General features: G+C 43.0%; 1 protein-coding gene across 1 annotated transcript; it reads right to left on the bottom strand.

Annotated features, from left to right (window-relative positions):
- Positions 1 to 5,456: 5,456 nt before the first annotated feature.
- On the bottom strand, positions 5,457 to 11,525 carry LOC125632064 (uncharacterized). Its single transcript, XM_048839721.2, has 3 exons — positions 10,660 to 11,525; positions 9,841 to 10,071; positions 5,457 to 5,593 (listed from the first exon to the last, which is right to left on the bottom strand). Exons 1-3 carry the CDS (start codon positions 11,240 to 11,242, stop codon positions 5,457 to 5,459), a joined length of 951 nt encoding a protein of 316 aa, XP_048695678.2. The 5' UTR covers positions 11,243 to 11,525.
- Positions 11,526 to 15,281: the final 3,756 nt, after the last annotated feature.

The following is a 15,281-nucleotide window of genomic DNA, read 5'->3' as shown; positions in this document are numbered from 1 at the left end:
TCATTCTTGTAGCTTTAAGTCCAGGAACTATAATTCCCAGGATGCACCAGTGGAGGAGGCAGAGAGACCGGGAAAAAAGGAGAAGGCAAGGAAGAACGTGAGCTCCGTGAGTCAGTGAAGGGAATAAACTGTACCTTTGCTGTTATCAAGCTTCTCACCAAGTCTTCCTCAAAGGGGTTCAGGTACAAAAATCACTTCACATATCTGCATAATGGTGTGGAATCCAAGATACCCTGTCCATATAATCATCTGGGTCAAACAATGTTCAGCGTATATCTTTATGGAGCATAGATACCAAACGCCATTGTTCATGTAACTATGATGCCTATTTTGTGTACTGCGCCTTGAAATGTCTATGAAGCAGCCATTTTGTTGTCAAAATTACTGCAACTTCTACAGAGTAGACACACACACACACACACACATGCTCTCTTGTGGAGTCTTCCCCTTTATTCTCAATTGTTGTTTTCCTTAATCTAAAATAAAAGCTATTTACACCAAAAGTATATGGTCTACTCCTTGTGATTGAGGAAAGCTCATCAGTGCACAAAGTTATCTCAGATAGCCGAGACATTGACTGTTGCAATGTATTAGCAGACACACACCATACCCCATGATGCATCCCACTCTAGAATAACCCCTATGGGTCTCAGGTCATATAGGATCTGCCGGTGAATTCCAGCTTCATGAAAAGGTTGAGCCTCCAGTATTGCTAATTTCAAATGTTCCAAAAAATCATAAGTAAGGCCTTAACGAAACATGAGATAAGCTTAATCATGGGAATATATAACCCTAAATAATTAGGTTCTCCTTCATTTGGCTTTTGGTTTTTGAGCCTTTAGGGTGCACTTTGATCACATCTTTAAGCTTTTCTTGGCAGCCCGAGGGCAAGAAGCATCCTTTCTTTTTAGATGAGTGCTAAGGTTCTCACGTAATCAAGGGACCTCAGGAGCTGAAACTTCAAAAAGAAGCATCAAATATTGTGGGACTGATAAAACTGCAGAAATTGGCAATACTGGGCCTCACTTTGGCTGCTTCCCCATGAATGTGTGAGAAGAAGCCTGAATATGAACTTGATTTTCAAAAAGCTTTGAGTTTTTGCTTTCTTAGGTGTTATTAGTAAAAAAAAAAAAAAAAAAAAAAAAAAAAAAAGTAAAATTGAAGCTATCTTGTCAATGTTGATACTGCCCCTTTAAATGATATAACTATGCATGGTGTAGATTACACAATAATTTATATTCTATTACTGGTGTGAACTATGTACTGTAATTACACTTTGGGCCCTAACATTTTCAAGAGCTAATGAGAGGAATTTTATTATCATGCCAATGGGGACAACTCTCTAGTTACTATGTAACTGAGACATTTGGACAACTTAGAAGTGACAAGGGTGTTATTTCCTAGTTAGTGCCTTAGAAAACTGAAATTATTTACAACAGTGGCAATCGATACATTTCAGAGTAGCAGCCATGTTAGTCTGTATTTGCAAAAAGAAAAGGAGTACTTGTGGCACCTTAGAAACTAACAAATTTATTTGAGCATAAGCTTTCGTGAGCTACAGCTCACTTCATCGGATGCATTCAGTGGAAAATACAGTGGGGAGATTTATACACATAAAGAAAATGAAACAATGGGTGTTACCATACACACTGTAATCAGAGTGATCACTTAAGGTGAGCTATTACCAGCAGGAGAGCGGGGTGGGGGGAACCTTTTGTAGTGCTAATCAAGGTTGGTCATTTCTAGCAGTTGACAAGAACGTCTGAGGAACGGGGGGGGGGGGGGGGGGGGGAATAAACATGGGGAAATAGTTTTACTTTGTGTAATGACCCATCCACTCCCAGTCTCTATTCAAGCCTAAGTTAATTGTATCCAGTTTGCAAATTAATTCCAATTCAGCAGTCTCTTGTTGGAGTCTGTTTTTGAAGTTTTTTTGTTGAAGAATTGCAACTTTTAGGTCTGTAATCGAGCGACCAGAGAGATTGAAGTGTTCTCCAACTGATTTTTGAATGTTATAATTCTTGACATCTGATTTGTGTCCATTTATTCTTTTACGTAGAGACTGTCCAGTTTGACCAATGTACATGGCAGAGGGGCATGGCTGGCACATGATGGCATATATCACATTGGTAGATGTGCAGGTGAACAAGCCTCTGATAGTGTGGCTGATGTGATTAGGCCCTATGATGGTGTCCCCTGAATAGATATGTGGACACAGTTGGCAACGGGCTTTGTTGCAAGGATAGGTTCCTGGGTTAGTGGTTCTGTGGTGTGTGGTTGCTGGTGAGTATTTGCTTCAGGCTGGGGGGCTGTCTGTACGCAAGAACTGGCCTGTCTCCCAAGATCTGGGAGAGTGATGCGTGGTCCTTCAGGATAGATTGTAGATCCTTGATGATGCATTGGAGAGGTTTTAGTTGGGGGCTGAAGGTGATGGCTAGTGGCGTTCTGTTATTTTCTTTGTTGGGCCTGTCCTGTAGTAGGTGTCTTCTGGGTACTCTTCTGGCTTTGTCAATCGATATATTGTATTTGCTAACACTGCATTTCACTGTTATGGCCACGGAAATCAAGAATCTTTAATAACCTAGACTTTACAATTTTAAAATGTTTGATTCTTGATGGAGCCTCCTTTTCTTATTGTGAACAATAATGTGTGCAGGGAATTTACTTTATACCTGTAAAGTGTATTTTATTATATTGAAATGAAATTGATTTAGCCATTGTAGTGGCCTCAAGTGGTCCCCCGACTCACGACTCTTATCCGTCCTGTTCTGCCCCTCAGCTTCCAGAGCAAGGGGCGGGCCCAGCATGGCTCTTCCCACCGGGGGCGGGGAGTGGTTCCTCCCTGTCAGCATCAGAGGGAGGCCAGTCCATCCTGCTACAGCCATTCAGAGTTCAAGAACGTTGTAAAGTTACTGATATAGTTTCTTCTCAGTTATGTAGTTCCCTGCACTCTGATTTGCATACGATTAAGGAGTCAGAATTTATTTATATTAGGATAAGGTTATTGCTTTGTAAATAGGGTGGATTCTCAAGTTACGGGAGTCAACTTTGTGTTCCTATATAGCACCTTCCATCTGTGGATCTCAAAGCACTTTGCAAATCTTAAAGGTGACTTGAAAAGGAAAAGAACAAAACATTAGGCTACTGACCAGGTCTATCCTTGAAAACTGTATGATGACTGGAGAACCAGTGAATTAATGACAAGAATTATGAGGGTGAAAGCTGATCAAGTGAGAGGGGAAGGGGGTTTTTAGTGGGACTGTTCAAACCTGTTTTCTTTGTGGGTTTTTTTAACCCCTATTTAACTTAAATGAGTAGCATGTTGGAGGAAGGCAGCCTTTATTATATGTTCTTCCTGGCCACCTCTTTGGTTTATTATTTATGTTTTTACTTTTCCCTGTACTCATCCTCATCGCATGTGAGAAAGGAGTTAATGGTGAGAGGGGAAAAAGAAGACTTGTGTGTGTGAGAGAGAGAGCGAGCTTTAAAATACACAAATACAATTTAATTAATTAACAAATTAATTATTGGGTGTGAGGATTATGATGATTAATCTTTCCTAAATAGCAACTGGGACTAGGGATGCAGACTGAAAGGACCAAAGATAGATGGGTTGGTGGGGTGTAAGGGAATGAAAAGTTCAGGTAACCAACTTTGTTGTGGTATATTATTCTGTGTAGAAGCTGTAGTGAATCAGAATGTATATTGTAATTAGAAATAAGCATACAGTCATCAAGTGAATCTGCCATTTTGGGCCTGATTCAAAGCCCAGTGAACTGAATGGGAGACTTTCTTTGACTTCAATGGGCTTCATGATTGGCTACTGTTGGATGTGAGTATTGTATTATTGTTATTGAGAAATTGCAACTGGTTGTTGGTCAGTAGAGCATCCCATTGTTCTGGATGGCTGAGATGGCCCCATTTCAGTACGATTCTCTTTAATCTGTAGTAAATACAGAATATTATGTAAATGAACAGTATTCAAAGGAAGGAAAGAAATCACAGGAAAACATTAGTGACAAGATCCCCTGCTGTTCTGAAGCAACTCTCTCACTTTTTCTAAAGTAGGCTGCATAAATATTGATTTTCCCTGGGTATGCCCTACATTCATTTGCACAGACATGATAAATGTGCTTCAGAATTAGAGATCAATCTTACTTTCCTGCACAGTGAATATATACACATTTCGGAGTGCATGTAGATAATGCAAATTCTCAATTCTCAAGCCTACCACTTAATCACTGAGTTATGTAAGAAAAATGTTATTCTTAGCTATTCAATATTTTAAAATATATTTCCATTAATCCCAATAAAAACCATTTAAAATGTATTCAAATCACATTTCAATTATAATTATCATGCCAAAGTTTCCTGTATTTTCCCTTTATATTTATTCATCTTATTTTTAATAAAATACTCTATTTTCGTGAAGTTGTAACCCGAAACATTAATATAACCACGTTGCTTTACTACCCCTTCTCCCTTAACCCTATTGTGGTTTCTATTGGTTTGAGGCCATGGGCAGCCATCCTTGACTCCATCCAGCACACCTCTCTCACCCTCTATTATTTTCCCTCTCATAACTCAAACACAACGGAATCTTCAATGAAATTGAAAGGGAACAAATTCAAAATTGATAAAAGGAAATACTTATTCACAGAATGACATACCAGAACTCGTTGCTACACAATATCACTGAGGCCAAGATCTTAGCAGGATACAGAAAAGGACTGGATAACAAACATATCCAGAATTACAATAATAAATATTATTTTAAAAAAAAAAAGAGTTTTTAAAGGGATAGGCACCCTCATGCTTCAGGGCATAAGCCAACCTCCAGCTACAGTTGTTTTGGAAGAAATATTTTGTGGGCAGCTCATCCCACAATTGCAGGGGGGGTTTTCACCTTCCCCTGAAGCAAATGTCACTGTTGGTGACAGGACACTGAACTAGAAGGACCAGTGGTCTGATCCAGCAGGACAATTCTTATTTTTCTGAATAGAAAGGAATAGTATTTTTTCTTTCTGAATACTGACATTCTTCAAATTTATCGAAGTGTGAGCAAACATGTGACTACACCCATGTACTTTGCAATCCCTCATTGTGCTCTAGAGTCTGCACTGACTTCCAATCTATTTGTGAGTGCAACTGAAGTTGCTGATTTGATCTGTAAAGGTCTTCATGGTTTTTATTCTGTGTTCTTAGAGATTGCGAGTGAAATACTGGTCACGCTGAAGTCAATAGGAGTTCTGTCATTGACTTCAGTAGAGCCAGGATTTCCCTCTGCCTTTCTCGTGTGTTACTGTGGAAGTTCAGAACTGGGACATGCAAACTAACAGCCCCCAGGTTTGACTGTTAGGGGGCTGAAGCAGAAGATTCCTAGGGGAGGACTCTGATTCGGAATTTTACTCCTCCAGCCTCTCTTGGTTCAATAAAGCTAGAATGTGTTGCCTTATCTATTTATGAGGCTCTGAGAGGGTTGCTCGAGGAGTTTCTGGGAAGCTGTATGTATGGGGGATGTTAATTGCTTTATTGTCATTAACTGGTGTATTGATAGTTAGAATTTTTGTACTTTGATTTTTATTTAATTCACCTAAGTATGAATCAGAAGGAATCAGAATTGACGGAGAACAGGTAACGCATCTTCTCTTTGCTGACAACTAATACTAGCGAAGGACACGGCAGAACTGGAAAACAAATTGCAGCAACTGCAAACACTTTCACGTGACATTGGGTTGGAAGTGAACAAATTGAAGATGAAGTGGATGTGGAATGAGCATAAGGAATTATTCATAAGGAATCACCACTGTAAATGGGAAAGAAATCATGGACAAATATATTTACCTGAGTCAGCAGCTGAGCAGAGACAACTCATTCGAAGGGGAATGCTGCAGGAAGAGAAAGGCGGAGTGGACAAGTTTCAACAAAATAAAGACGTCTCTAACAGATGATGAACTGCCCATGAAGAAAAGGAAAGAACTGTTGAACTCCACTGTTGTGCCAGCAATGATATACAAAGCAGAAAGCTGGTCAACGATGAAAGCAGAGGAAGAAAAATTTGCGGTCACCAATGGAAAGGCGAATATGTAAGATATCACTCTGTGATCATATACCGAATGAGGAAATCAGAAGGTGTACAGAGGTGACCGATGTAGTGCAGGTGATGTATGACACAAAGCAAAGATGGGTGGGTCATGTAGTCCGCAGGCAAGACAATAGGTGGATAACCCGCATTAGTGACTGGATCCCCAGAGACTACAAGTGATCGCTGGGCAGACTGAAAACGTGCTGGGCCAATCCTAGGAGAAATTCATTTGGCCAGAAATGGAAAGAACGTGCTCACAACAGAATAGAATGGTGTGGTGTCGACTTGTGTTCGTGGAGGGAGGGACGAGGACAAGTTGGACAAAGGTGAAGTATGAATATTGTTTGATATTTAAGTACCTTTTAATAAGGTGTATATTTTATGTGCTTAAGCAGCTAAATAAAAATAACTTTTGAAAATGAACTAACTGATGCATTTTATCTATGCTTTTAGTTAATTATTGTAGAAGCAGTTGGAGGCGGGTGATAGGCACCTTGTACAAATGGAAAACAATAAATAAACATTTAGAATTTTTTCCTTCAACTGTGCCCACTCTCACATCAAAATTTATTCTATTCAGATTTAAAATATGGGAATTTCTAAATTCTTAGGGTATGTCTACACTACGAAATTAGGTCGAATTTATAGAAGTCGGTTTTTTAGAAATCGGTTTTATTTATTCGAGTGTGTGTGTCCCCACAGAAAATGCTCTAAGTGCATTAAGTGCATTAACTCGGCGGAGCGCTTCCACAGTACCGAGGCAAGCGTTGACTTCCGGAGCGTTGCACTGTGGGTAGCTATCCCACAGTTCCTGCAGTCTCCGCTGCCCATTGGAATTCTGGGTTGAGATCCCAATGCCTGATGGGGCTAAAACATTGTCGCGGGTGGTTCTGGGTACGTATCGTCAGGCCCCCGTTCCCTCCCTCTCTCCGTGAAAGCAAGGGCAGACAATCATTTCGCGCCTTTTTTCCTGAGTTACCTGTGCAGACGCCATACCACAGCAAGCATGGAGCCCGCTCAGGTAACCGTCACCCTATGTCTCCTGGGTGCTGGCAGACGCGGTACGGCTTTGCTGCACAGTAGCAGCAACCCATTGCCTTCTGGCAGCAGACGGTGCAATACGATTGGTAGTCGTCCTCGTCGTGTCCGAGGTGCTCCTGGCCACGTCGGCTGGGAGCGCCTGGGCAGACATGGGCGCAGGGACTAAATTTGGAGTGACTTGACCAGGTCATTCTCTTTAGTCCTGCAGTCAGTCCTATTGAACCGTCTTATGGTGAGCGGGCAGGCGATACGGACTGCTAGCAGTCGTACTGTACCATCTTCTGCCAGGCAGGCAAGAGATGAGGATTGCTAGCAGTCGTATTGCACCATCTTCTGCCAGGCAGGCAAGAGATGGGGATGGCTAGCAGTCGTACTGTACCATCTTCTGCCGAGCAGCCATGAGATGTGGATGGCATGCAGTCCTTCTGCACCGTCTGCTGCCAGCCAAAGATGTAAAAGATAGATGGAGTGGGTCAAAACAAGAAATAGACCAGATTTGTTTTGTACTCATTTGCCTCCTCCCCTGTCTAGGGGACTCATTCCTCTAGGTCACACTGCAGTCACTCACAGAGAAGGTGCAGCGAGGTAAATCTAGCCATGTATCAATCAGAGGCCAGGCTAACCTCCTTGTTCCAATAACAACGATAACTTAGGTGCACCATTTCTTATTGGAACCCTCTGTGCAGTCCTGCCTGAAATACTCCTTGATGTACAGGCACCCCCTTTGTTGATTTTAGCTCCCTGAAGCCAACCCTGTAAGCCGTGTCGTCAGTCGCCCCTCCCTCCGTCAGAGCAACGGCAGACAATCGTTCCGCGCCTTTTTTCTGTGCGGACGCCATACCAAGGCAAGCATGGAGGCCGCTCAGCTCACTTTGGCAATTAGGAGCACATTAACCACCACACGCATTATCCAGCAGTATATGCAGCACCAGAACATGGCAACGCGATACCGGGCGAGGAGGCGACGTCAGCGCGGTCCCGTGAGTGATCAGGACATGGACACAGATTTCTCTGAAAGCATGGGCCCTGACAATGTATGCATCATGGTGCTAATGGGGCAGGTTCATGCTGTGGAACGCCGATTCTGGGCTCGGGAAACAAGCACAGACTGGTGGGACCGCATAGTGTTGCAGGTCTGGGACGATTCCCAGTGGCTGCGAAACTTTCGCATGCGTAAGGGCACTTTCATGGAACTTTGTGACTTGCTTTCCCCTGCCCTGAGGTGCATGAATACCAAGATGAGAGCAGCCCTCACAGTCGAGAAATGAGTGGCGATAGCCCTGTGGAAGCTTGCAACGCCAGACAGCTACCGGTCAGTTGGGAATCAATTTGGAGTGGGCAAATCTACTGTGGGGGCTGCTGTGATGCAAGTAGCCCACGCAATCAAAGATCTGCTGATATCAAGGGTAGTGACCCTGGGAAATGTGCAGGTCATAGTGGATGGCTTTGCTGCAATGGGATTCCCTAACTGTGGTGGGGCTATAGATGGAACCCATATCCCTATCTTGGCACCGGAGCACCAAGCTGCCGTGTACATAAACCGCAAGGGGTACTTTTCGATAGTGCTGCAAGCTCTGGTGGATCACAAGGGACGTTTCACCAACATCAACGTGGGATGGCCGGGAAAGGTGCATGATGCTCGCATCTTCAGGAACTCTGGTTTGTTTCAAAAGCTGCAGGAAGGGACTTTATTCCCAGACCAGAAAATAACTGTTGGGGATGTTGAAATGCCTATATGTATCCTTGGGGACCCAGCCTACCCCTTAATGCCATGGCTCATGAAGCCGTACACAGGCAGCCTGGACAGTAGTCAGGAGCTGTTCAACTACAGGCTGAGCAAGTGCAGAATGGTGGTAGAATGTGCATTTGGACGTTTAAAGGCGCGCTGGCGCAGTTTACTGACTCGCTTAGACCTCAGCGAAACCAATATTCCCACTGTTATTACTGCTTGCTGTGTGCTCCACAATATCTGTGAGAGTAAGGGGGAGACGTTTATGGCAGGATGGGAGGTTGAGGCAAATCGCCTAGCTGCTGGTTATGCGCAGCCAGACACCAGGGCTGTTAGAAGAGCACAGGAGGGCGCGGTACGCATCAGAGAAGCTTTGAAAACCAGTTTCATGACTAGCCAGGCTACGGTGTGAAAGTTCTGTTTGTTTCTCCTTGATGAAACCCCCCGCCCCTTGGTTCACTCTACTTCCCTGTAAGCTAACCACCCTCCCCTCCTCCCTTTAATCATTGCTTGCAGAGGCAATAAAGTCATTTCTGCTTCACAGTCATGCATTCTTTATTCATTCATCACACAAATAGGGGGATGACTACCAAGGTAGCCCAGGAGGGGTGGTGGAGGAGGGAAGGAAAATGCCACACAGCACTTTAAGCACAGCACTTTAAAAGTTTACAACTTTAAAATTTATTGAATGACAGCCTTCTTTTTTTTGGGCAATCCTCTGTGGTGGAGTGGCTGGTTGGCCGGAGGCCCCCCCACCGCGTTCTTGGGCGTCTGGGTGTGGAGACTATGGAACTTGGGGAGGAGGGCGGTTGGTTACAGAGGGGCAGCAGTGGCAGTCTGTGCTCCAGCTGCCTTTGCTGCAGCTCAACCATACACTGGAGCATACTGGTTTGGTCCTGCAGCAGCCTCAGCATTGAATCCTGCCTCCTCTCATCACGCTGCCGCCACATTAGAGCTTCAGCCCTGTCTTCAGCCCGCCACTTACTCTCTTCAGCCCGCCACTTACTCTCTTCAGCCCTCCACCTCTCCTCCCGGTCATTTTGTGCTTTCCTGCACTCTGACATTATTTGCCTCCACGCATTCGTCTGTGCTCTGTCAGTGTGGGAGGACAGCATGAGCTCGGAGAACATTTCATCGCGAGTGCGTTTTTTTTTCTTTCTAAGCTTCACTAGCCTCTGGGAAGGAGAAGATCCTGTGATCATTGAAACACATACAGCTGGTGGAGAAAAAAAAAGGGACACCGGTATTTAAAAAGACACATTTTATAAAACAGTCGCTACACTCTTTCAGGGTAAACCTTGCTGTTAACATTACATACATAGCACATGTGCTTTCGTTACAAGGTCGCATTTTGCCTCCTCCCACCGCGTGACTACCCCCTCAACCTTCTCCCCTCCCTGTGGCTAACAGCGGGGAACATTTCTGTTTAGCCACAGGCAAACAGCCCAGCAGGAATGGGCTCCTCTGAGTGTCCCCTGAAGAAAAGCACTCTATTTCAACCAGGTGACCATGAATTATATCTCACTCTCCTGAGGATAACACAGAGAGATAAAGAACGGATTTTGGTTGAATGCCAGCAAACATACACTGCAATGCTTTGTTCTACAGTGATTCCCGAGTACGTGTTACTGGCCTGGAGTGGTAAAGTGTCCTACCATGAAGGACGAAATAAGGCTGCCCTCCCCAGAAACCTTTTGCAAAGGCTTTAGGACTACATCTAGGAGAACCGCAAATGCCAGGGCAAAGTAATCCTTTCATATGCTTGCTTTTAAACCATGTATAGCATTTTAAAAGGTACACTCACCAGAGGTCCCTTCTCCGCCTGCTGGGTCCAGGAGGCAGCCTTGGGTGGGTTCGGGGCGTACTGGCTCCAGGTCTAGGGTGAGAAACAGTTCCTGGCTGTCGGGAAAACCGGTTTCTCCACTTGCTTGCTGTGAGCTATCTACAACCTCCTCCTCATCATCATCTTCTTCGTCCCCAAAACCTACTTCCGTATTGCCTCCATCTCCATTGAAGGAGTCAAACAACACGGCTGGGGTAGTGGTGGCTGAACCCCCTAAAATGGCATGCAGCTCATCATAGAAGCGGCATGTTTGGGGCTCTGACCCAGAGCGGCTGTTCGCCTCTCTGGTTTTCTGGTAGGCTTGCCTCAGCTCCTTCAGTTTCACGCGGCACTGCTTCGGGTCCCTGTTATGGCCTCTGTCCTTCATGCCCTGGGAGATTTTCAGAAAGGTTTTGGCATTTCGAAAACTGGAACGGAGTTCTGATAGCACGGATTCCTCTCCCCAAACAGCGATCAGATCCCGTACCTCCCGTTCGGTCCATGCTGGAGCTCTTTTGCGATTCTGGGACTCCATCATGGTCACCTGTGCTGATGAGCTCTGCATGGTCACCTGCAGCTTGCCACGCTGGCCAAACAGGAAATGAGATTCAAAAGTTCGCGGTTCTTTTCCTGTCTACCTGGCCAGTGCATCTGAGTTGAGAGCGCTGTCCAGAGCGGTCAGAATGGAGCACTCTGGGATAGCTCCCGGAGGCCAATACCATCGAATTGTGTCCACAGTACCCCAAATTCGAGCCGGCAACGTCAATTTAAGCACTAATCCACTTGTCAGGGGTGGAGTAAGGAAATTGATTTTAAGAGCCCTTTAAGTCGAAATAAAGGGCTTCATTGTGTGGACGGGTGCAGGTTTAAATCGATTTAACGCTGCTAAATTCGACCTAAAGTCCTAGTGTAGACCAGGGCTTAGTCTCTTATCACAAATCCTCTTTTAGCACTAGAGACTGTGACATGAATTATTTAAAGAATTTGCTTAATGGAAGCTTGTGATGCTATAGTGAAAAACTGCTAAATACTGTGGGTCATTCCAAACTTGTTAATGGTCGCTGTTCAGGTTTATCGCTGATGCTGAAATCAACTGTGTTTGAGTCATTGTGTTAGGTTATAGCTTTCTGAATCCACACTAATCCTGTTAGATTTATTAATGATGAATTTGTACTTCAGGGAGTTGTACAGTTCTGGAACACAACAGAAGTTTGAACAAGCAAATACCAACCTAAGGGGAAAATACTTGAGGAGGGGGAAAGGGCATTATAAGCTTTTGGAGGAGAACCTTTTAGTTTTTTAACATGCAATGGGTAACAAAACTTTTTTCCCCTTTAAATAAATAAACAAACAAACAAACAAATCTGTATTTAAAGACAGGAGAGTGGACGGCTGGGTAAGAGGATTAGTGAAAACTTTCTACTAATTAATCTTTCAGCTCTGAAGTCTGGTTTTGAGATTAATCCAGCACAAATTATAAACAAAATCTTTAATAAATGTTGCTTTCATTTTAAGACAATACTTACTGTAATAATTTGGAATATTTGATATACCATCGAACATACTCCTGTAGTTTATAAGGCTAGGTGGTTTTTTTTTTCTGAATTTGTTTCTGCGGGTGCTGTTTTTAATAGCATCACAACTCACCATCAGCGGCTGTCTCGAACAACACAATGGAAAAATTTAAAAGAGGCTTGATGTTTTATTTGTAGTTCTTTAAATCTCTCCCGACACATCTGATGTGACGCTGTTCCTAGTGCTGATAAAGGATCAACATCTTTGTGTTGGGAGTGACAGATATAATCAGAATAAGTTGGGGCCTTCTTAAATTTGCTAATGCATCCACACTTCTGAACTACTTCATGATAAAGCTAACACAGTATTACAAAGAATTATATATTAACAGTCTAGCACAATTTGGAAAAATACAATGCACAATGCTGATTATTTAGGAAATCCTTGTCTCATTGAAAACTATATGATCTAGCTACACCAAGGACCAACTTGAAATACTGGTCTTAGCCTCAAACTGGTCCTGCAGTTCCCGTGACTGGTGGGAACTGCGGGACATTGCAGAAGCAGCATCCTTCATTCTTGGGTTAGAGGGAGCCTTGCATTACTTAACAGAGACCCCAATAATCAGAAATGACAATGATGAGCCTCTCTATGGAGCCCTATCCAGCCTGCCAAGTCAGAATGAAGTTAGTGACATGGGCCCAGATCCTTAAATGTATTTAGGTTCCTAACTTCCATTGAAATCAAGGAGTCTAAAAACCTTTGAGGATCTGGGCACTGCTTCCAATTCAAAGAGTAGAGTCAAGAGCCACATATTCACTCTCTCCTATCTAGATTTCACAAATGAGAAACAGAGGGCCTGGAATCTACTCCCAGCTTTGAAACTGACTCACTGTGTGACCATGGGAAAGTCGCTTAACCCGTATTTTGCCATTTTCCCCATTTGTAAAATGGAAATAATTATGCTTATCCATCCTTTGGTAAAATGCTGTGAGATCTACAGATGAAAACTTACTATTGTAAGATAATTGGGTTTTTTAGCCTGGAAGAGGCTGTGGATTTGAAAAGGTGGGCAACCATTGCCAGAAATTATTGTAGGGGTTAGAAACAGAAAATAAATACCAAACAAAATTTCAGGATCTCCCCAGCTCCCTAAAGATACAAATGCAAGTGTAGAGTATTATATAATATATGGCCTAATTCTTTTAGTCCCCAATTCAAGAAAGCATCCCTATTGAGGCATGGCTCTTAAGCTGATGCTCAACTTTAAGCAAATATTTAAGATTACATATGTTCTTACATGCTTTCCTGAATAATTATGGACTTATGCACTTCCTTAAGTACTTTTCTGAATTGGGGCATTAGACTATTGATAACACCTTTCATATGAAAACATTGAATTGCATTTACCAAAAAAAAAAGACATTAAATTGCTTTATTTTATATATATATAAATATATATATTCTCATCCTTTCCCTACTTCTTGGATTATTTTCACTGTTGAAAATGCTTTGTCTTCCGTTGCAACATGTTAACACTTAAGCAAGCCTCTTGCCTCTTTCTCTTTAGGGAAATTCTCTTTCTCTAGCAAAAATAGGCTATTAAAAAACAGAGCTGAACAAGGCTCCAGATACCTTAGTACAGAGCTGCTGAATATTAAGTCCTCCTTTCTGAACTAGATGTTATTTCTTAGCTCCCATATTTTACCTTTTTCCCCCTTCACACATTAACTGGGATCACTTCAATGTTTTCCCCCAACCCTTCATATGCCTCCCATTCTTAAATATAGATGCTCATTAGCAGCAGTAATAAAACCTACTTACAGCAGGGAAACTATGAATATGATCTGTAAGTGTTCACCTGCTTTTGATCCAGCACTGACTCACCAGTAAAGTTTTATTTATTCAAGGACTGGAGAATGAGCAACACTTGCTCAATGAGGGCACAGTATTATACCATTTTTAAATTTAGTATTTAAAAATGAAGAAATAATTGCATATTCTATATAACAATAAACTTCTTTTTTAAATGTAGTAAGTTATCCGACTAATTATTTAATAAGGACTACATAATATATACTATTCTGTTCCAATGGATAAAAAGACAGGATTGAATTGCAAATCAAGACATTCATTTTAGCTAAAACTAAGAACTGTACAATTGCAAGTGCTGGAGGTTTAATAGAGTCAACACAACAAAGTGGCATTGAAGTGAGTTGACTGTGGGCTACATTCTCCCATCTATTTCTGCAATCAAAGAGGAGCCAAACCCCTAGAAACCAACTGGTGCCCCTACTATGCCCTCCTATAGGTGTACTTTAGTTTCAGGGCTCCATACAGATTTGTGGGAATCAGGGAGTAGCTGCTGTACTGCAGACTTCATAGATGGCTGAATGGGAGTTAATACTACTCCAAGCATAACTGATACGGCTGGGTCCCCTCCCGAGGTGCTACTGTGCAGCTACAGAATGCAGCTGATGGCAGCAAGCCTTATATAGCCATGCTACCACAGCAGAGGTAGGCCAGTAGGGAAGTGCAGAGAGTATCTCGGGCCTGGTCTACACTTAAAATTTAGGTTGACTTGGCTATGGTGTTCAGGGGTGTGAATAATTCACACCCCTGAGTACTGTAGCTATGCCGATGTAACCCCTGGCATTGACATGCCTTTTGGCTAAGATCAAGTGTAAGTAGTCTCTTGGCCTATCTAAGGCCGTGATCAAGTGTCTTGATGTTTTTGGTCTTTTGGCCTCGAGATGAAAACCTTGTCTGTGTCTCTTAGACCTTGAAGTGAAAAAATTATCTTAGCTATGCTGATGTAACCCCTGGCATTGACAGGGCTAGGTCAGTGGATGAATTCTTTCACTGACCTAGGTACCACAGCTCAAAGAAGAATTTTCTGGATTAACTACAGTGCAGTTGAAAACCTTTCTGTTACTGTAGGAAGCATCTACACTACAGCGGAACAGCTGCAGCACCATAGCTGTGCTGCTGTAGCACCCTAGTGTAGACATGTCCTTTCATGGATCTACTGGTCCCAGCCAGGGCTTCCAAACAATCTTTTTTCCCCTTGTTGCCTCTAATCTTCTCTT

This window comes from Caretta caretta, chromosome 2 (assembly GCF_965140235.1).
Source record: "Caretta caretta isolate rCarCar2 chromosome 2, rCarCar1.hap1, whole genome shotgun sequence".
In the NCBI taxonomy this organism is placed as follows: Eukaryota; Metazoa; Chordata; order Testudines; family Cheloniidae; genus Caretta; species Caretta caretta.
This window is presented reverse-complemented; position numbering and strand designations above follow the sequence as displayed.

Excerpts from the sequence above, each read along its gene's own strand:
- LOC125632064 (XM_048839721.2), bottom strand. The coding sequence starts at position 11,242 with ATGCAGAGCTCATCAGCACAGGTGACCATGATGGAGTCCCAGAATCGC. Across the intron at positions 10,072-10,659 it reads AGGCGGAGAAGGGACCTCTG|CTGTATGTGTTTCAATGATC; the intron begins GTGAGTGTACCT and ends TTTCTCCACCAG. Across the intron at positions 5,594-9,840 it reads TAAGTGGCGGGCTGAAGAGA|GTGAATTAAATAAAAATCAA; the intron begins GTAAGTGGCGGG and ends ATTCATACTTAG.